The sequence below is a fragment of the Echeneis naucrates genome, chromosome 13 (assembly GCF_900963305.1).
Source record: "Echeneis naucrates chromosome 13, fEcheNa1.1, whole genome shotgun sequence".
Taxonomy (NCBI): domain Eukaryota; kingdom Metazoa; phylum Chordata; class Actinopteri; order Carangiformes; family Echeneidae; genus Echeneis; species Echeneis naucrates.
In genome coordinates this window covers 16877335-16900707 of record NC_042523.1, presented here as the reverse complement: position 1 = coordinate 16900707, position 23373 = coordinate 16877335, and the positions used below count along the sequence as shown (strand labels likewise).

Genomic DNA, 23373 nt, shown 5'->3' with positions numbered 1-23373 from the left:
GCATTTGTGTCCTGAAGAGATTTTTGTTGTTGGTAATTTGTGCCCAATAACAGTGTAAGAAAATGAAGTTCCAAATGAATGTTTACTAGCATATGTAAAAAATTAAATCTTTTGTATTACTATAACAAGGGGCAATAACAAGGGTTTTTTTTTTGTGCATAGGCATGCGTGTGAGTGTGTATTACAAGCAGGCTGATGTAACAGTTGATTTAATCCCACAGTTCAAATCTCAGAAAACAAGCAGCAAAATGATGAACTGAGAGCTCACAACAGACTAACCACACAAACAACAGTTTTGTTGCACCAACACACAAATCCATAAGCATACACACAAATTCACACAAGGAGAGCTGCGCAGTATATTTTGCAGGGACAACGACCCCTGTCTCTCCCTAACCCCACCCCACCCCCCATACTCATACTCTGTCTGTTTATCTGTGCATTGGTCTCCCCCTCCTCTCTAATTCCCAGCACTTTTCTCATTGGAGTGCTGTAAGAGGATAAGGCCATTCCCGGGGAGAGCAATAAGAGGATGAATGTGTGTGTGTTTTTGTGTGTGAATATACATTTCTTGTGTGTTCCATGTAGTGATCAGCCCAGCCAATGTGCAACCGATTACAGGTATGTTACTGGTATATGCAATTGTATTCATGCAAAGTGTGTGTGTGCACGCGAGCTACAGGTCTGCTCTGCATATGGAAAACTTCTCAATTCCCTGTCAAGAGACTAACAGTTGAAATACCATTAGAATTCCTATATGTTGTTCTTTTGTTCTTATTTGTTTTCCTCCCTAAAAAACTGCAAAATGATCAGTTGCAGTCATTAATTGGCCTCTCTCTCACAGTGGGAACAAAGAGCAAAAAGATGAGGGGGATGTGCAGCAGCAGAATGGGCTAATGATTTGATTTTTTTCTGCCAAGCAGCCACTCATATAATGATGAAATAAAAGGGATGGTTGAGGAACCAGAAGGAATTGCTACCACAATTCTTTTGTAGGTCATATGATTGACACAAATTCTAATTAAGATTTATGAATATCCTTGCTATAGTTATGATATATATATATATTAAATATTGTATGATTGAAATACTCCCTATCTAATTGTCCATGACGGACTATAGAAAAGACGCTTCCTTTTGACCTTAAATAGTTAAAGCTGTGGCTCAACGAAAGTTACTCCATCAGAGAAAAACCTTTTTTCCAGATGTGGGTATTATAAACATTTATGATCACTTCACATTCTTAGAGTGAAATTAATACGTGAAATTAATTATATTTGACAGCTTTAGAGGCTAATTATGATTCTCACTGTTCAGTAAAGCAATAGGAGGCCTCATTTCAGCCAGTTAAAGCTCATAACCTGTTCCTCTCATTCATGCCAGGGAAAACCCAACCTTGCACTTGCCAGGCAATGCTGCTGACGCTCTTGTATTAAAGTAGCTATCTGTCAAAGTCACTTTATTTGCTTCTTTTGTAAAAAAAAAAAAAAAAAAGTTGCAAAGACGTATGGAAGGTGATTAAGTTGCAAGACTGCTTGTTTGCACCAAATTATTATTAAAGACCGTCACAGAACGGGGAAACTCCCACACTCAGCCAACCATCACAGTAACCGTATCATGTAGTCAATCAGTCAGCAGGTATCACATTTACTCAACTGTCACGGCTATTGGGGACCAGCCTTAAACCTCTAGCATACTGAATATCTTTTTAAATAAAGCTTTAAGACAATTAAGTTGACAAATGTACCTCAGGGTAAAAAGTAGGAAATTTCCCCTGCTAGTGGACAGTTATTTGTCATTCTGCCTGCTTTATCGCAAAATTGGTGAAGTTGAATCAATTTGTTAGAAATAACCTAGTCCTCCTTTGTATCACTGGTACAAGTGCAGCTTTACATTTACCACAGACTTCCATGTGATGTATGATGGACTCCTGTCTGTGACCTCAAAATCTCACTAAAGCAATTTCCTATTCTCTCATTCCCTAGCAATTCCTAAAACCTGACCATAGGCACTGACACAGAGGGAATGGAAAACATAGGAGCAATACCTTGTACAGTAGAATCAACTAGGCATCAATTAGACAGTCCCTTTTACATAATCATAAAACAAAGAAATGTGAATGTAACAACAGGTGCTCTTGTTCCTCTAAAGAACTAATATGTACAACCACGAGAACACACAACACATCCTTTAATCTTGCACCAGCAGTTCTCTCCTTGGTCATTCTCTTCAAGTCTTAATATTAATGAGCAGACCTTCCTATCAAGATAAACAGAGACTATGAAGCAAATAATGACAAACCAGAGGCACAGAGAAAGACAAGTAAAGTATCCAAAGGTCAGAAGCATGAGGAGAAAGAGAAGGAGATGGGACAACAGGATGAGACAGGTGGTGACAGAGAGAAAGAGTGAAAGACCTGTGTGATGAATAAATAATTCTTTGATACTGGGGAGCTTTAATTCAGCAGATTTTTGATCGGCTGTCTTGGAGGACTTTACCCAAACTGACAACAGAAAATGAAAGTCAAGGTAGAGTTTCCTTGGGGTTTCAAATTTGAAGACATACACCTGCTGACAGTTCTTTGATATGTGTGTGGCACTTTTGACAACACAGAAAAAACAGATCCAGGAAACTTTGTTTCATGAATTTTTTTCTGACACATTACCTCACATTTATGCATTTAGCTGAGCCTTAGACCATTGTTGGTTAAATAACAAGGTGTCACAACTTTAGAAGAGCAACTTCAGAAAAGACAACTGAGGGGAAAATCAGGGAATATCTTTTGGTTTTAATGGCTAGAGTAGAGGTCAGATTTGAACAATCAAGCTGGTCTGTTAGCAAGATGTTACCGAATGCCTTATGTGAAACACCAATCCTTTAATTTGTCATCCATCTATTTTCCAAGCATGTCTGTGATAAGGACAGGACAGAGAGGAACAAGTGAATGTTATGATGACATACTGTAAGTACTTGCAGTGTTATTCAGGTAAATATTTGTAGTGGCTGTAAGTGCTGTAGGTGTGTGCTCAGTTCAGCACATGCACTAATACATACATGAAAAATGTATTTCTCGTAATCTCCACCATGTCCTTCTTGTCCTTCTTTTTTAAACATTTGCCATTGCATTTACTTGTGTTTAATTACCCGCAGTCATTTATTAGAAACCTATGAAAAGAAGGCCAATCTACTTTAGATTATTTTGACAAATTCCTACTAACATTAACATTTATACTAACAGTATACAGCTCCGTAACTCCTCACAGATTAAAAATGTGTTTTCTATGTGCATGTACATCATGCACCAGTGTGCAACAAAATGCCTGTGTGTTTAATGTGGGTCTGTATTAATGTTATTTTAGAAGCACAGATACATCCTAAATGTAGCAGCAATGTGTAAACTAGACTCCTACTGATGGATTTGGTTTTCATTTCTGACAAGGAATCCTTTATTACTGTGATATATGAATACTACACACAGACACACTAAACCTGTCTTCTATGCTGACTGCTCTCCACTAAACTCCTCATGACTCTGACTCTTATTCCTATCCGTTCTCCATCCTTCCTCTCTCTCTTTGCTCGGTTCTTTCCTCTGCCACCACCAAATCTTTGATCTCCTCTAATTTACCGCAGGTGTGCAATCCACTAAAAATCAATTTAAAGACTATCTGATTTGAGGAATATTGGTCCACGCAGATGCCTCGCTTTTAAATTTCTCTCAATGTAAAAACCACAAGGTAGTGCTGCCTCAAGAGACAGCTGTAGTGTGAAGTGGGACACTGTAGGGGTTTGACCTCTGTTAAATCAGTTCAGGGTCTCAGTTCTCATACATCACGCTCCTCCACTTTGATAGCAAGCAGCTGGCTGGATTCAGAGAGGGAACCAATGACACAGAGTGAGAGAAAATGACATTAAATCATAAATGAGAGGGGAAAAAGGGTAGAGGAACAGACTGATAAGGAGAGTTACAAGAGATGAGAGGACAATGGGGTCACAGAGAATCAGCACAGATATGTCCATGTTCTGATGTAAATTTCAATGAAATGGCCATTAGTGATATCACTGTGCCTTAATAGCAAATTTTTATTCACTGACAGTCACACGCTCATATATAGATGCACCCACACAGCCATTCACATAAACACATGCGCATGCGCCACATATCCCCCCAGCTGCTATGCCAGATTCATCCAAATATGGTAAGGGATATTTCCATGGCAACAGCAGGCAGGAGGGGTGCAGACTTGTGCGGGATGATCTCTAGAGAGAGGCTGCTTTTTGACATCTGATTCAAACTATTCATTTGAATTCATTCAAGAGTCTAGTGGCTTCTTCAACACAAACAGACCTCTTATGAGACCTAGCACAGACAATACAACCTTAGTAACCTACTGGCTGCCAGGGCAATGCAGCTACACTGGACACACTGTAAGGTTTGTGAAACTTGCAAAAGACAAATGACACAGCCTTTTATAAATAGCACTGATGATTTGGACATACCCTTATACATTCAGGCCAAATAACAAGTCATAGCTACTATCTATGGCTACCAAGCATGTTCTTGGTGGAAATTTATCACAACGTGGCAAAATTCATCAAAGCAATTTGTGTGAACATGTGTAGTTAAATCCCCACTCACTGCGTCACTCTGAAGGCCATACATCTATACGTTCACTACACAAATGAACACGTACTATAGACTTTTCGCATTAACACACACACCACACAAACCATGGCTGACACACATATGTCTGTGATTAATACAATCTCTGTATATGACTCTCTGGATACAGAGAAAAACAAATTGCTAATTGCAAACATGCGTGAATTTGTGAGTGTGTGCACATGTGTGTAAGTAACTGCCGCTGTGTTTGTGTGTCCCATGTGGTTCTAGATATTTATCTCAGCCCAGCTATTCATTATTGGGTCTGTAGCCTGCTGGCACCTTGAGGAATTATGGGACAGAAGAAATCGATAGATTCAGGCTCCAAATCCAGAACGCGTAACTGTGCATGTATGTGTGTATGTGTGTAAGTGACAGTGATAGTTTTCTTGCAATGTGGTAGTTAGACCTGACACAGGTTTTTAAGATTACTTCTGGAAGAACCCCTAAAGACTTCAATGCAACATATAATCTTGGGTTTATGTATTACGTTAATGTTAATATAATACGATATAAATGTTATCAACACTGTCATACGTTTGGTTCCAAGATACACCATTTCTAAATACACAACTCTAAACAAAGTTGTTGAATGAATCAGTTCACTTGTATAATGTCTCTGCAATATTTACACCAGAGCACTTGCCAGTACTCAGTTGTGTCAGAGCCCAATCTGTAAGAAGCACTAATTTACACTCAGATGAAACAATGTTAAGGTGGGAGGACAAGGGGTTACGACTGATTGTGACACAAAAGTCAACCAGTAATACAACTAGTAAAAATCCAGGCTGACACTCAGGTTTTGTGGTTTTTCATTCCGATCTATGAAAAACCTTGGTAACTGAATAATGTCCTTCATCATCATCTGTGCGCTCTGGTGGTAATGTAATTAACCTGGTGTTAAATGAGTACAAGTCCGATTGGACTAATAAGAAGTGCCTTTCACAGACCACCAGTGAGCAGGGCACCCACCCATGACCATCTCTAATTTGAAACTACAATCAATTTATGATATCAACACTCACAAGGTTGATATTCAATTAACTGACCTAATCAAAACACACTGGCCTATGAACTAGTGCTGAGAGAAAAAAAAAACCAAAACATTTTAACAAGCCATTAGGGTCTACATTAAACCTTGAGCTCAATGCTGTGTGCATTTTAGTTGTTTTAAACGCAATTTTACTTATTACAGGAATTTTTCAAATGTCAAGTGACCCTTAAGAAATAAGATAATTTCAGAAATCTTTGGAAACAAGATGATTTGATTTATTGTGTCGGTTAATAACATAGATTGAACACTTAGTGAATACTAATATTTTATTGGGTTGAAGTTGTTAAAGTGGAAATACTTTCAGCTGTAAGAAGTAGTCGAAGTAGAACACTGGTGTGCAACATATGCTATTGGAATTACACAAAATCCATGTAAAAGGTTGCAACCTGAAAACTTTAGAGTCATTATGTGGAGCATCTGAAACAGTTTCTGCATCCCTGTATTTACTTCTGTGGCAACCCCCCATAAAAGGTGTCGCTACCTTTACTTCTCCAATTTGAATATCTTACGGCATAGAAGTAAGCAGGAAGGTGGTAACAGATAATTCTGTCACCTCTTTTCTTTGAACAGACATGTCCTATTCAGGGCAGCACAGTGGCATAGTGGTTAGCGCTGTTACTCCACAATAAAAAGGTCACGAGTTTGGTTCCTTGCCTTAGGCCTTTCTGTGTAGAGTTGGCATGTTCTCCCCCTGCCTGCGTGGGTTTCCCCCGGTACTCTGGTTTCCTCCCACCATCCAAAGACATCATGTTTAGATTAACTGTTGACTCTAACTTGTCCGTAGGTCTGAGTGTGAGTGGTTGTTGGTCTCTGTGTGTCTCTGTGTGTTGGGCCTGTGATGGACTGCTGACCTGTCCAGGGTGTACCCCACCCTCACCCAGTGTGAGCTGGGATTGGCTCCAGCACCCACGTGACCCGGAAACAGATAATGATGAATGATGATGAATAAATGAATGAATGTCTTATTCCAGTTATCCTAAATATATCAAAACAATCCACACAAAATGATCAATGATATGTTGAAAGAGAGCTTCATGCCAGCCTCCTGATCTCACTTTCTTCTATGTAGGTTTTTGGATAGCAAGAATAGCAAACCAGTAGTGCAATGAGAAACCCATCAAAACCAAAAACTGGGTTTTCTGAGATGAACAGAATATCTCTTCGATTTCAAGGTATGCCTGCAAAGAAATAGACCTCAAGTTTCTCAAGCAGTGAATGAGTTTTTCACGCTCTTCTAACTATGAAGAATTTTCTTTTCTTGCCCGACTTCGATCCACTTTAGCACACTTATATTTGGACACTTTGGGAAGTCTCTTATCGCTAATCATTGAGCACCTGGACTAGCTGGAGGTTAAGTGCTTTGCTCAAGGGTGCATTTTTGTAGTTGTTAGATTAGGGGAGAGCACTATTGGGCGCTTCTCCTCAGTTCTCAGTCCTCATTTGGACTGACAATAGCCATTAAATCTTTTGTATTACTAGAGGCAACCGGTTAAAAACTGCTAATCCATGAAAGCAAATGAAAGTTCTATGTTTAATTCATCAATGCTTTTTGTCCTATTCAGTTTAATCATATCTCTCTCTCTCGCTGCTTCTACTTATGTCTCTGAGGGCTAACGGTGAAGGTAAACCCAGCAAATAGGATAAACATCTTATTTCAGTATGGTGTGAAGTGGGATGTTACCTCACTCACCAGGACGATGACGATGATGGTGTTGATGTCGATGATCATGTTGTAAGATGAATGTGATGATAATGAACATCATGGTGGTGATGACAAAAATGATGCTGGCAACGATTTTGGTTACACAACGTAGATCACTGAGGGAAGAGTAGAACAGAATTCAATAAAATTATATTTGTGCCATTCGGATGGTAATCACATGATAATACTGCTAATCTATTCACAGTCTATTTTGTTCCCGGCACATTGGCTGGCATAGGTGCTAAAATCATTATTCATCTTATGTTGATTACACAGTCAGCATGGCAACCAAAACCAAACAGCCTTAGAAGCAACTTTCATGTACACACATATAGATGCAGAATGAAACACACAAACTCGCATTGACAGATGTATTTGAAAGGTTATTTTTGCAAGTGTATTGAAGTTGATATAAATGAGTGGTGAAAAACCTACGAAATTGTATGTTTCTGTGAAAGCGTTGAGAGCAACTGCTGCAAAAAAGGAGAAAAAAAGATGTATTTGGAATATTATGGAGGTATTTTGAAAGTATTTCATACTATTCAGTAATCCCAGGGGTACTGCTCTATTAATCTGTACAGGCTGGAAAAAATCTACAATTTTTCCACTGAAAAGACACAAATTTCTATGTTCAGAATTATTATTATTTATTTATTTTTTTTAAAGTTAAATTGGATTTTTTGAAAACACAGCCCCTAGACTTAGCCATCACAAAAAATGTTGGCTCAGTGTTCAATGTCAAGTCCTGGCTACTACTGCACAGTGCAGAATACCAGGCGTTTCTGGAGTTGTTTATAGCAGAATTGAGAGCGAGTTGATTGGAAGTAATTACATTTTCCAATCGCATCAAAGGAAACACACATTGGGTACACATTGACAAGTACAGTGTCTGGTCTTTTGGTCTTATTATTTTTCCTTAAATCACAATGTATACATGTAATTTTGTGAGACATTGTTTTGGTATTTAAGTCAGAAAATGTTTGAGCCAAAATGTTCAAACCAGTCACAATCATCTTAGCACATGTGATCAATAATGTGAGTAAACATAAGCAGCACTGCTGGTCAAACACCAGGGGCCTGTACTACCAAACGGAATGTGGATTTAGCAAGGTAATTTCAGGTTAGACCCTGGGTTTTTGTTTCTAAGAAGGCAGATCACTCCTTACCAGAACATATCACCATGGTAACTTGTGCTGAAAAATCAGAGTTGGGTATCTCCCCAGATTGACCAGCACTAATTCACAGTCCCACAGACTGCCTGCATCATTACGTAACTTTAGCTCAGGAGCAAACTTGTATTCTGTGTGTGATGCAGAGTAACAAAGAGCAATACAGTCACACGGTGACACAGAAAAAAGCATAAGTCACAGGTTGTATTCCTGGGCCATTTGCTATCACAGATCAGAGGGCTTTTATGATGCAGCAGGGAAGTTAGACATTAACCAATGTGACTACTTCATATTAGACAAATGGCTAGCCATGCCAAGTGTCTAACTTTGGGATACAAACTATTTCAATCCCTCAAATGACAAGACTAATTTGACATCAACAAATCAACAGAAACGACATACATTCAGGTGGGACCTCCCAACATATGCAATTACTATCCAACAACCAGTGAGACCTGCTGTATAAAAGTTTAGGTTATTTTTCACTGCATCAAACCAACCAATCAATTAGAACTTCGTCAACTAAGATTCTACTACCAACTAAGGTTGATTTTAATAATATTTTTGCCATTGAGCCAATCAACAAACATAATAGCCCAGCCCAAAAGATGTAAAGATTAGATTATGAAAGGTTTACAAAGACAAAATAGGCTCAGAAATGCGGAACTATATTGAAATGTATGTTCATACTTGTGGTACATGAGATATTGTTCTAAAACAGCTGGTTAATATCCACACAGCTCCACTTTAGAGGCTCAGACTCCGGGTCTTCAGTCCTGAGTCTTTCATTCACTTGTCCCATGGCCGCTGCGTAGTGTGACCGGCCTGAGCATTCCCCTTTAAGCAGGTGGCCTTGTGGGTAATGTGTGACGTAGTCAGCAGGTAGACGTGTGTACGCTTGCAGAGAAGTGTGTTTGTCCCGCTCTCCGGTGAATGGTGTAAGAAGTAACGCCAGCCGTAGCTGCTGTAAGCTTTATAGTCAGTGTGATGAAACTCATCAAAGTCCTGTGCTGTGATGTTGGAAGGAAGAAAATAGCTGAATAAAGCCGGTCCATGTGTTCAACTACTCTGCCTCTCCTCGTCTGTGTACGCGAAATTAGCCCGCACTGCTAGTTGCCATGGTTACCGGCGTTAACGAGCCAAGCTGGGGAAGCCAAGCTAGCTAAAGTGCGGAGCCGCGACTATAACTCACTAATTCTCGCCTCCATTTTTGCCTGATCATCCTACATCTGTGACAAGAAGTACTACCATAAAAGGAGGCAGAGGAGGAACTAGACATGGAGCACACAGGACAGTGAAGACAGCAACAGAAGGTAACACACAGCACAACCACCAGAGACCGGACCCCCCACAGACCTGCATGAACTGGACCCCCAGACCCCTTAGAGTTTGAGACTGATATGTTTTGTACAGATGAGAGACTAGACCAGAGACTGGACCCCTCCAGAGACTAGAGACTAGACCAGACCAAAGGTCTCCAAATCTGGTCCTGGATGATTCAAATGAGTGACTCCTGATCAGACTTCAGCAGAGCTTGATGACAAGCTGATCATTTGAATCAGGTATGTTGGAGCAGGAAACATCTAAAACATGCAGGACAGTGTCCCTCCAGGACCGGAGCTGGACACCTCTGGACTAGACCGGACCCCTCCAGAGACCGATTCTTGTAGGGCTATAAGCATGTCTGTAGCAGAATTGAATCAGTGTATTGTATAATGACAATAAAGCTGCTTTCCTTTCCTGTATTTCCTGTCCACCTCTGGTTTCACGACACACAAGGAGAGACCAGTGGGCTTAAGAGCAATTGTGTATCATCGAGATCTATCAACACAAAAGGAATTGACTTTGTTACTCCACTGACCTTCCAATTAGGAGAAACTCTCCTACCAGTCCCTGGCGCCTCATGGCCATGAGGATGTTGCGGACGGTCATGCCTTCACAGAAACATGCCACCACCCTGGCTTTGGGCAGGTGACCCCTCAGTCTTTCCAGCAGCCTGTCAAAGCTCTGCTCTCCAGCATTGCTCCAGATTTTCCCTGGGAAATGTCAAATGCCAACATGGGTTGTGACTATCTGATATGTTTGGATCACTGTTTAGTCATCTGATGAGTTTTTCATTCCTTTTTTCCTGTTGTCAAAATAAAGCTGTAAAAACAGGTCAACGTAAAGCTTGACATTTATCATAAAACTTTAGTGAAGTTCTGCGAGCTCAGTTTGCAGTTAAATTCAAATTACCTTCAACAGCATGCTGTCTGTGTTGACTAAATTTAATGTAAGAGGCAGTAAATGGGCCAAAACTATCTACGATTATGATACTCTTCCCAATTTTAACCAGCACTTTGCTGCTTTGCTGAGGGCATAACAAAACTGGCAGCTGTGCATTCACTCTAAGCTTAACCACTCATCTATAAAGTAATACCGTTTCTACTATACTAGAAGTTTCTAAAATGCGTGGAATTGACTTTTGAAATTGGTCTGAGTGCCTTACCAGAATGGGCGATACAAATGCCCTCCTTGGCTGCCATGTCTTTGAACGCTTCCATTCCACTTTCACCATAGTTACCTGAAACCAAAAGAAAGGATAAAGATGACAAAACATGCAGAGAGATAGAGAGAAAGTGAATGAGATTGATAAATAGATTTGGCTGTGAACGTGACAATTAAGAAACCATCTTGTTAGCATAAAAACTTGCATTTATGTCAGAGTCAGTGGCACCCATGTCTTTGCCAGAGAAAGTGGGTGACCTAGAATTTATGCTAATGAAGAGTTGTACACACTGGCAAAGAGTATGACAGGATTCCCCTCTTTAATTCCTCTTTCCCTCTCTTTTATTCTCTTTTTTATTCTCTTATTCTCTGTGTTATTTGCAGACAAAATATTGTCTGCAATTAATAAGTAAAAATATTACTTTCTCACCTTTTTTTTTAGTTTTTGTTTCTTCACTCAATGAGATAATTATCTCTGTTGTTTCTCTACTTAGTGTCTTGTCAATGACAAAATGTAGCCCAATTAGATAAACACATCTGTATTCCACTTAATTTAATAAAGAAAAGGGGGATACAGTCAGACAGGGTCAGAGTTCAAAGAAAGAAATAGCAAACAATGGCCAGAAAGGAGAGCACAGAAGCAGAAAAGTGAAAAAAAGATGGAGAAGAATTCTACTGAGAAAGCAGAAGAGGTCCCACAATCCCTGACTGCTGCTGAATCTCGAGTGAATCTCAATTGTGTGTGTGTGTGTGTGTGTGTGTGTGTGTGTTTCAGGACAATGATGAGTGTGGTGGAGCGAAGTGTAAAGTCCTGTAATTAGTGTCTCAGTGAGAGGAGTGGGAGACAGATGGTACCGACCGTCCTTCGCTTGTGCATGCACAAACGCACACACACAAACACAGAAAAACAGACTTGTGCAAACATGCGCACATACACACTGTGTGTATGTACAATGTTTCCTCCAGGATTTTTTTCCTGCAGCGGGGGCCTGCTGTCAGGAGGGGGGGAGGGGGGGCTAATATAAAAAGACTCTTGACTGCCAATTCAGTCACTCACTCATTTTCTCGCACTTATCCATTTCCGGGTTGTGGGGGGTGCTGGAGCCAATCCCAGCCCATATTTGGTGAGGGCAGGACAGGTCGCCAGGGCAGGGCCAACATACAGAGACAGAGACGAACAACCACTCACACTCAGGCCTATGGACATTTTAGAGTCACCAATTAACCTAGCAATGGTCTAACCCTAACCCTAACCCAGACACAGTAGGAACATGCAAACGCCTCACAGAAAGGCCCCAGGCATGGGAACCCAACCCATGACCTTCTTGTTGTGGGGCAACAGTGCTCACTTGACTGCCAATTGAACTTTTAAATTGAACGTATTTATTTACAAAGCAATTTTTTTATTCAAATAAATCCAGGTGCTAATATTTTCTATTAGTTACTTATTACTCTTTGCTTCCTTGAGTCATTGTCCTATTCTTCACAACAAAACTGACCAGCTATGCCAGTGATAATTCAAAATCTCGTTCTCATCAGTAATGAATGATTCCAATAGGAATCGCTTTCCACACACACCCTCTCCTCTAGCTACTGCTCTCCTAATTCTGTACTGCATTCTGCGCAGTGCAGCTGCAGACAGGTTGTGGTGTATTATAATCAAAAATAAATACATTTATTAATTAAAGAGCAGCAGCATTCATTTCAGAATGACAGAATGTAGTGGAATGTAGTGGAAACCCTGCTGATACCATCATCAAAATCGAAACCTACTTCGCTCTGGTCTCAGAGATTTATGTGTGAGATATTTCAATAAGTTTGTAATGTGTCTTTTTATCACTTATTTTCAGTCTCTCTTGCGACTTAACATTGCTAGCACATTTTCACACAAAAACACTTATGCCCTTACCTCCCCCATACAAACACCCAACCACGCATGCACACAACCAAAGAGAAAACAGTAGGATCCCCTCTGCATCCAAAATTAACTTCATTTACAGGATAGTTAAGTGGAATTGGAAGTGGAATTGGACTTTGATCAAACAAAGTTGAAAGAAATGCTAAGAAAATAAACAGAAATTCTTTACACTCAAAGCCAAACCAGAGAAATATCCCCTCAAACCCAAAAGACTTGCTGATTCTACACGTATAGCTATGCTTCTTGAGACTTGAACCCCCTGCTTGTTTCTGTTCACCTTACCCCCCTGCTCTCTACTGCTTCTGTTATGCCTTTCATCCACCCACTTGACCTTTCCCTCTGTTTTCACTTTGTGTTACCCTTCCCTGATTTTCTTTGGGCTTCATTTTTCACAAAAACTGATCAAGTCTTCCACAAAAGTCTATTTCCATACACCTAGTGCCTTAATTTGGAAAAAAAAACAGCTCATATATGGTGCATCTAACTTCCTTTGATTTATCACCTCCCACTGTAAAAACCAACAGGAAGCTCCAGTATGATTGTTTCTTGCTGTTGTTCTTGAGCTCAGGGGCGTCACAGACGTTCAGAAATTGGGGAAGAATGACCCAAGCTTGCGCCAAATTAATATTATTTATTCATAAATCTATTTTGGGACACACACACTGGGTTGGGTTGGCCAAATAGTTGTGACTGGGCATTCAATCAATCTCAATTGGCCAGTGAGTTTTGTTTGGATGAAAGTGACTAGCCCAGCGCGCGCATGCGCACGCGCACACGCACACACACACACACACACACACACACACACACCTTAAGATAGTCAGGAAAAAGTTGGGGGTATGAAACACTGAGTCAGTGAAGTTGGGGGATTCGTATACCCCCCATTCCCCATGGGTGTGAGACACCTGCCCCAATGTTTTTTTTTTTTTGTTTGTTTTTTTTTCTGTCCCTTTCAACTCTTGCTAGCGTTCTTTAATTTCTGTATTTAAATCAATTTATGAATTAACCAAAAAAGAAGGAAATTAGAGTAATATTCGAGCAAGAACTTGCCCCTCTCCCCTATTTTTCTTTGATCGCTCCTCTCTATCTTTTTATTCATCTGATACATTACAATAAATTACATTAGGGTCCTCTTCCTCTCGCTACCTCCTCCTTCTGGCCCTGCTTTCTTCGCATCAAGACAGTCAGTAAAATTTAAGCAGCAGGAGAGACAGGTGGCTCCGTGATATTACTGCCCTTGTTTCCTTCCCTCCCCCTCACCCTTCTTTCATTCCTCCTCAATTACCAACATCAACCTCATGTCAATCTTATCAGCTCTATTAGATAAAATTACATGTTCCCTCCCTTCGCCTTTCTACACTCTTTGTTTCCTTTTCTCAAGCCTCCTTCTGTCATGTCACAGCTTCACCACAGCTTACTAAAAAGATTTAAACATGTTACATGAAAATGTGTCTATCTGCCCTGAACCCTCATTTTCCGTGATTTTTCTTTTTATCTGCAGATTTTCTCATGCCTTGCCAATATCACCACAACCAAGTATCAAATCTGGAGTGCTCGAAAAATGAGCAACTAAATGTCAAGCTCAGTAAAACCCTGGGGCAGACTGGCTCACTGACATTCGTACGTTGTCAAACACAGTGTTAGACAAGATGGCAAAATTACACAGCTGATAAATTTCAAACACCTTTGAACCTTCAATTGTCAAAAGCTTTCATACGTTTCATGTTTCTATATGTATAGTACGGGTGTTCCAAAAATCGATTCATATAAGAGTCGCGATTCTCATTTACTGCAATTCAGAATCGATTTAAAAAGTCCCAAAATCTATAAAAAAAAAACAAATAAAACAAATCTGCAGGCTGTCTGCCTCCATTTTGTATGCGGGATATCCTAACATCACTACACAGCCGGTTCTGAAACATACGCATGTGCAGTAAGCACCAAAACAAGGACGAAACTTCAATTACGGAGGACAGAGATTCAACAGGCACCGTCCTCGTTGAAGGCAAAGAGTTGGACTCATTTTGGTTTTTACCTAGAGCCCTAATCAGTTTTATTTTTTCCCCAAATTCAGTTTACATTTTTTCCATATTCGTTCTCACCAGAGGTCCATTCTCTGGGCTCTGGTCTGGTCTAGTCTAGTCTCTGGGGAGGTCCTGTCTCTGGAGGGGTGCCGTCACCGGTCTAGTCTGGTCTGGTTTAGTCTAGGTCCTGGGGGGTTGCCGTTCCTTGCTGTAGCCCAGTCCATTACCCGTCACCAAGTAGCCTACTTAGACATGTTCAGGTGTCCTTACCGGGAATCGAGCCATGCCCTTCTTATTGCGGGCGACAGGGCTAAATTTTGTACATTTTGAAAACTGGGTACACACCGAGTTGTGGGCTTAGGGGGGAATGCACATATACACTGGCAAACAGACAGTTAAATATCCTATATATGGATGCCCAGATTTACACGAGTAGGCTACATCTGATATGATAAACAATTGCTCTGCACAGGCTTACTAAAATCTGTGTGGAAATATCAATTTACCAGGCTCTTATATGACTTACATGGCTCACAGTCAGAAGAGCTCTTGTCATATGTAGACCCACCAGACCCAGGCCAACTGGACATTTGAATCTTAATCTTAAGGCAATGCTTCCAAAGACAACGTCAAAATTCACATTTTAGCATATTCTTCTCCTCTTTCCCATTCATTACTCCTGTCATTATATTGCCCTTCCCCACCTATCCTGATCCTCCCGAGTCCTGCAAAGGCCTTCACTGTTAAATAGTTAACAGGTAACAATAGAGTCAGGTTTCAGAGACTAAGAAAAAAGGGTTATGATCGAAAGAATGATGATGGGAAAGGAAAGGGAAAGAAAGACAGTGTGTGAGGCTCACAACAGCCAACAGACAAATAGGGGAACGTAATGAGAGAAAGTAACAGTACTAAGTAAAGGGGAAGTTCTGCAGTCACACATTTTATGTAACTGACATTTTGGTTCATTTCCTTTTAATACTGATTAAAAATCACATTTTATGTAACACAGTTTATCTGGGTTGCTATGTTACACTGCCAAATGTCTGTATTCTATCTAACTTATCCATTTTAAATGGTAAATGAACCTTTACTATTCAGCCAAAATTATTACGCAATACTGATGACGATTAAAAAACTATCCAATTTCTGGTGAACTACAATTAATCTTTTTCTGCAACTGTTTTTAGAATTTCAGCATATACCACTTAGATACAGATACATAGATAGTGTACAAGCTTGAAAGAAAGGCAATGTTTCACTCTGGAAGTTGGTTTGGAAAGCATTATCTCAAACCCAAGGATTGGATATTGACTTCAGATGGCTCCAAAATGGTTAAAGAATGATCCTGTTAGTATGTATCAATGGTATTAAAGGCACATGCACAACTAGAGATTGTCTACATTTCACGCCCCTAGTTAAAATCAAGTTCAGCAATGTGATAGCCACAACATTAAGTAATCTCCTAGTGAAAGTTATACTTGCAGTATTCTTTCCTCCAATAATATTATTGAATTACTTCAATGTAATTACTGTGATATTACATGTATTATTCAGTTTCTTGCGTATCAGTTTCCATCTTCTTTTGCCTCCAGATGCAAAATGTTAATGCAGAGAATTAATGAGCCTCAAAACTTAAGCTCCCATTCCATCTTTCTTTGAATCAGCAGCTCCTATACCCTCTTATCTATCCCGAGGATTGCACACACGCACCAAAACACAGTTCATGGTTTTCACTCTATATTCATTGTTTTGTCCTTTCTCTCTTGTCTTTGGACCCCATTCTTCTTCGTCTAACTGTGCTAAATGAACCCTTCATTTCTACATCCTTTTCCTTCGTGCCTTCTCCTCTCTCTACCTCCCCTGCTCTTATGATACCTTTCCTTCTTATTAGTCTTTCTCCCCGTTCCCCTCCTTTCAGATCCCTTCCTAATTCTGTCCATCTTTTCTCTGCCACACACCCTGTTGTGCTCTCTGTGGTGGGAGAGATTGTGCCTGAGAAGGCAGCGGTTGACCTTGAACACCAGTTCCAAGGTCAAATGTCTCTCTGTAAGACGAAAACCAACATAAATTAGCACACACAGCCACAACACTGTCCCAAATATAAATGCTTATCCACATACAACCTCCCAGTCTTGCCACTAAGATTAATAGCAGAGAAAACAAATAAGCACACACAAAATCATATGGATAGTATTTCTCACCTCTCACTTCACACTTCACACGGTTTATGAAGACACATTAGAGCACTTTTCCTTTGGATGAATAAAAACTAAATTTATATATAAATATATTATAACTAAATATCTGTTACATGTCCAGTTAGATTACATTAAAAATTGAATATTAGATTATTCACATTTACCACACACCTAATTGTAGATGTGAACATTAAAATATATATTTTTTTATGTATATAATTTACAATAGTTTACAACAGTGATATTTTTCAACTATTGTGTGTTCAGTGTGTGGTCAGTTACACAACCAACATGCTTTCTAAAATATACAAACATCATGACTTTACTGTTACTTGACTAGCATTGTCGTCATAATCAGTCATCTTTCTTCTTCTTAGAGAAATATTTTAGTAAGCATGTAGATGTGCCAGGCCAAATAACTTAAACTCTGTTACATAATTATATTTTGCCATATGTATTTTGCAAATTTCAATTTATAAACTTGTCCAATCTGTCATCAGTCATCTTCAGCTCATAAAAATCCACCTTCTTCTTCTTCGATGATTCACTCCCAAATTCTTCACAATGAAATTCAGACTGACTCTCTGACCAGGTATGCCGGCAACGCTGTTGCTTTCAAGATCATGTTCTTGCTAGTAATTGATGCTGTATTAATTCCAATAGGATCCACTGGCTTCCCACTCACCCCTGCCACTGTTCTCCTCACTTTATCCTGCAAGCTGTGGTGCACAGCTACAGAGATGCTTTGGTGCTTTGGCAAGAACAACAAAAAATAACCAAAAAGTGAAGGAGTGGTGGTATGCATTCAAGAGTAATGGATCGCTGCTTTAAACATGAATGTAACAAATACTGAACCCATCGTTTAACTAAATAAATAAATACATTTAGACAGATTTAAATATCCGAAACAAAATCCTGATATACACTCACCGGCCACTTTATTAGGTACACCATGCTAGTAACGGGTTGGACCCCCTTTTGCCTTCAGAACTGCCTCAATTCTTCGTGGCATAGATTCAACAAGGTGCTGGAAGCATTCCTCAGAGAGTTTGGTCCATATTGACATGATGGCATCACACAGTTGCCGCAGATTTGTCGGCTGCACATCCATGATGCAAATCTCCCGTTCCACCACATCCCAAAGATGCTCTATTGGATTGAGATCTGGTGACTATGGAGGCCATTTGAGTACAGTGAACTCATTGTCATGCTCAAGAAACCAGTCTGAGATGATTCCAGCTTTATGACATGGCACATTATCCTCCTGAAAGTAGCCATCAGAAGTTGGGTACATTGTGGTCATAAAGGGATGGACATGGTCAGCAACAATACTCAGGTAGGCTGTGGCGTTGCAACGATGCTCAATTGGTACCAAGGGGCCCAAAGAGTGCCAAGAAAATATTCCCCACACCATTACACCACCACCACCAGCCTGAACCGTTGATACAAGGCAGGATGGATCCATGCTTTCATGTTGTTGACGCCAAATTCTGACCCTACCATCCGAATGTCGCAGCAGAAATCGAGACTCATCAGACCAGGCAACGTTTTTCCAATCTTCTCTTGTCCAATTTCCATGAGTTTGTGCAAATTGTAGCCTCAGTTTCCTGTTCTTAGCTGAAAGGAGTGGCACCCGGTGTGGTCTTCTGCTGCTGTAGCCCATCTGCCTCAAAGTTCGACGTACTGTGCGTTCAGAGATGCTCTTCTGCCTACCTTGGTTGTAACGGGTGGTTATTTGAGTCACTGTTGCCTTTCTATCAGCTCGAACCATTCTCTTCTGACCTCTGGCATCAACAAGACATTTCCGCCCACAGAACTGCCGCTCACTGGATATTTTTTCTTTTTCGGACCATTCTCTGTAAACCCTAGAGATGGTTGTGCGTGAAAATCTCAGTAGATCAGCAGTTTCTGAAATACTCAGACCAGCCCTTCTGGCACCAACAACCATGCCACGTTCAAAGTCACTCAAATCACCTTTCTTCCCCATACTGATGCTCGGTTTGAACTGCAGGAGATTGTCTTGACCATGTCTACATGCCTAAATGCACTGAGTTGCCGCCATGTGATTGGCTGATTAGAAATTAAGTGTTAACGAGCAGTTGGACAGGTGTACCTAATAAAGTGGCCAGTGAGTGTATTTCATAAATTGAACTGTTTATGCCTTATCATATACTCACACTATTCCTCCAAATAATATGCATTACCAAATATCTCTTATATACATATGAAGTAAACTCACATACATGCAAACCACTGACACACTTCATACCGCATATCAAACTCTGCTGTTATGCCCAAATCCAATTCTTCAGTAATTTTGTTTATCTCCCATTTGTGAACCAAATGAGGCAACCTAACTTCCAACTCCACAGTGGAGAAGCAAGTAAGTGACTGAACAAGCAAACTATTCATACCCATACATCTTTTTGCTGTTTTACTGCTTATTTCTGACTGTGTGCCAACTACCTGCGCTTGTGACCCCATTCCTTCCTCTATACATCAGCAATTACCTACTGACCATCTCAGCTGATTTTGCATCCAACTGCTTCATCAACCTGTTGGCATTTCAGTAGTTTCAACCCAACTACAATTATTTCATTTCATGAGCCAAAAGCTCATCTTTTTATAAACTACCACTTTTTTCTGCCATTTTACTACTATTTCACAGCTGTTGTTAGGGATATTATTCCCTCACTTATCTTCCTTTTTCTTCTTGTCCTTGCAGAAAAAAAATCCTATTATTACTATTATAATACTATATTTTAATTTCTTTGAAAAAATCCCTTTCAAAGCATTACAAATTTCTTTTACAATGACATATGAAGAGCCATTGAAGGATTGTCCACTTGGAGTGCTGTTGCAGTCAAAATAAGTAACCCTGAATAAGAAATTTAGGAAAGTAAATACATACAGTAAATGAAGGTAGAGACGGAAAAGTAGTGTGTGTCGTAGCTGATCCAACAAGAGCAGGGTAGCTCTGAAGTTGTACAGTTAAAGAGGTTGGCGATCCAAACACTCATTGATGACGTATTTAAGATCTTTTCATTAGAATGTATCCTTGGCCTCAGTTGAAGGACAACCTACTCATCCAAGTTTTGCCAGGATATTCTCATCATGAACAAAATATACTCCCCCTGACTCCCTAGGTTTCTCCTTGATTTCTTTTTGAGTACTCATCACAATTTCAACATTGCCACATATTGAGCATCAGAAGTGTCTTTGCTCATTCTGGAGAAAGGCAGTTATGTGACAGTGGCTTATACCATGTGCTTTGAACTGTTCATTATATCACCGTAGATCATTGAGCTGCGTGCATCGCTTTGATTTGTTGATGTCTGCATCGGCTCTCCCCAAACACAAACAAATGGCTCCGAAGAACACATTTAGTCTTTGCAAGCAGAAATTATGTACATGGACCAAATGAGCCAATAAAAAGTGGAGTTTTCTAATGCCAGGTTTCAACTGGGCCATTCAGACAGAACATGTGGGTGGCTGTACCTTCGGTGTGGATGGCAGACACATAGCTCCAGTTGTATCTCTTGACAATGTCCACCATAGCTCTTGCCTGCTGGGCATCTGAGGGCACTACTCGCATAAAGTACTTATAAAGGCTCTGAAACAATGGAAATAAAGCAAATGACAAGAAAAGTTATCCAGATGCATCTAGAACTTTCAGTCAATTTATGGGTAATTTTGCTCAATTTAATTAAGGCAACATTGTAGTAACAGTAAAACATTTAAATACATACATCTGTACAATTTCAGGAATGGATATTTGTCCACAGGCACATTGGCTCACCTTATCACTGAGGTCCATACTGGTGGCAGAGTAGGCAATCTGTGGTATATTAAATAACTGAAGAAGGTTCTGGACCTGGATGGCAACTGAACTTGACCCGGGCCCAATTAAACCTACAATAGGTTTCTTTCCCCTCATTGGAGTGGCAGAGGGGTCTGCGCATTTCATCGTTGCTCCTCCACCGCCTCCTCCCCAAGAACCTCCGCCACCCCACTCCTCTGCCTCATCAGAGGAAACAAGCGAATCCCTTATGAACTCAATGCTCTGCTCCAACGCCACAGCTGAGTGCCAACAGGAGTCCCGGATCTCACAGCCCAGAGAGATGTTGGGAAGAATATGTGGATCATTGTTAATGCGGTCCAGTGTGTGCATCATGGCTTCCACCCTCTGGATGCCATACTGCTCTCGCACTGCACCACATTTCCGTTCATGTACCTGTGCAGAGAGGGTGGAAGGTAAAAATCTTTTTTTTTCCCCTTCTACTACTTCTTCTTTTCCTGTTTGCAATTACCCATGAAATAGAAATCGCTTAAATGCTCATTGGTCAGCTAATGGAGGTTGGACATTCATGAAATTCTCACAAAAATGTATTTATACAATTTGGGTCCTAATAAGCAGAGTAACATTATGGGCTGTTTCACTTTTCAATACCTGTAGGGTGTGTCCAAATTACTTCTGCTATTTTAATAGTGGAGAAAACAGTGTTTGCACCAAACACATCGTTCAAAAGGTTTTCCATTTTAGCCTATAACAAACCAAACCAGCGTCATTCACCAGGCCCTTAAAATGTCAGGCATTATATTGTAATTATAATGTCAGCTTGGTGTGCTGCTATCATACTGGTGCAGTGTTTCACAGAGAATTTCACATATTGTGACTGACCAGTGAGCCCGGTCCTGACACATGCAAGATAAAGAACAGATTAAGGTAAGTGCAAGTAGAATGCCAGAATTTACAATCAAAAAAACTAAACTGCTAGAATTTTGTAACACACAAACCGTCCTGTAGACATAGAAAGACACAAAATAAGTACCTTGTCTGCTGGAGGCTGATGATGGACAGAGAACAACGCCCCAATGATGATGTCCCCAGGTATGTGCGCTACAACACGCCGTTCGTTGGAGTGGGTAGCGTCAACATGAGCGTGTCCCATTAAAATGGACAAAACCAGCAGCAGCCAAAGCATCATCTTGGTCCGTGCAGATGACAAAGAAGCCGGTGTCAGGTTTGTGGTGTTAAGCAGTCACAGGGCACTACTTGTCCAAAGAAAACTTTCCCTCTCCATGGTTAAGACCTTTTGACACAGAGGAGTCTTTGAAAACTGATGATTTCAATAATTCCTTTCTTCAAACTTGTCTTTCTGTCCTTTGGATTTCAATGGGTCACCATTACTGCGACAGCTGAGAGAAGTGCAGTCCTGCAACCTGGAAAATTCAAAAGAAAATCTTGGCTAAGTCTCATTGGCTGACATAACTCCAGGCTCCCCCAATTATAGGGCTGAATTGGTCTCCACAGTAACAGGTGAAAGACAGACGAGTTTATACTCACCTGCGAGCAGAAAAGATACTGTTATAAAGTAAATACTTCTGTTGGTACTGGCTCTCACAACCACACCAACCAAACAGATTTCATAGAGTCAGCAGTTTATTGGTTTTTTGCATTTATTTTGATATAATCAACATCTCCTATCCTGAGTGTGACAGACCTTCAAAATAATATTAAGAATATTATTTCTTATATATTAAGAAATGTGCTTTTAATCACAGAAGCAGTTTCAGGATTTGTTGCTGCCATCAATTTAAAAATTTGCTATTATCATCCATGAAATGGCAAAATGTCCCACTTTCAACATTTAAAATATTTTTATGTTCCATTGGGAACAAAAAAGGGTTTATGAGATTATGCAAATCATTGCATTCTGTTTTTATTTATATCTTACACACGTCCTAACTTTTTGGGATATGGGGCTGTACATTAATATAAATGAGGTCCAAAGATTTTTAATCCCCATTGCATTGACAACTTGCCTTTTCACCTACTAATTGAAAGTAAGGCAAACTCTTATTAAAGCCTCATGGAACTCATGTTATTCACTGTCATTTGAAACTTTATGTGTACCTATTTTGCAGCAGGTGTCAATCTCACCATTCTTGTTACTTCATTGAAACAGGAATGCAAACTGTGCGGATGCCCTCTATATAACAGCCACTTCATTGACCATGACAGTTGCCAACACAATGGGCAGTTAATGAATGGCTCTAGAACAGTATGCTTGATTTATTTATGGAGATTTTACAAACACTGGACCAGCTTGCCCTGTTCTTCTTGGGAAAAGCTCTAAATCACTGCGACTGAGCGG

At 40.2% G+C, this 23373-nt stretch overlaps 1 protein-coding gene across 1 annotated transcript in view; it reads right to left on the bottom strand.

Moving 5' to 3' along the window:
• The window catches only part of grm5b (glutamate receptor, metabotropic 5b), a 49694-nt gene extending 27491 nt beyond the window's left edge, over window positions 1–22203 (bottom strand). Inside the window, exons 1-5 of the mRNA XM_029516663.1 lie at window positions 22048–22203; window positions 21015–21449; window positions 20714–20828; window positions 11077–11151; window positions 10450–10624 (exon numbers count right to left, since the gene is read on the bottom strand). Of these exons, the coding sequence (XP_029372523.1) occupies window positions 10450–10624; window positions 11077–11151; window positions 20714–20828; window positions 21015–21449; window positions 22048–22203 (956 nt within the window). The remainder of the gene's footprint in view (window positions 1–10449; window positions 10625–11076; window positions 11152–20713; window positions 20829–21014; window positions 21450–22047) is intronic.
• Between the last annotated feature and the right edge of the window lie 1170 nt (window positions 22204–23373).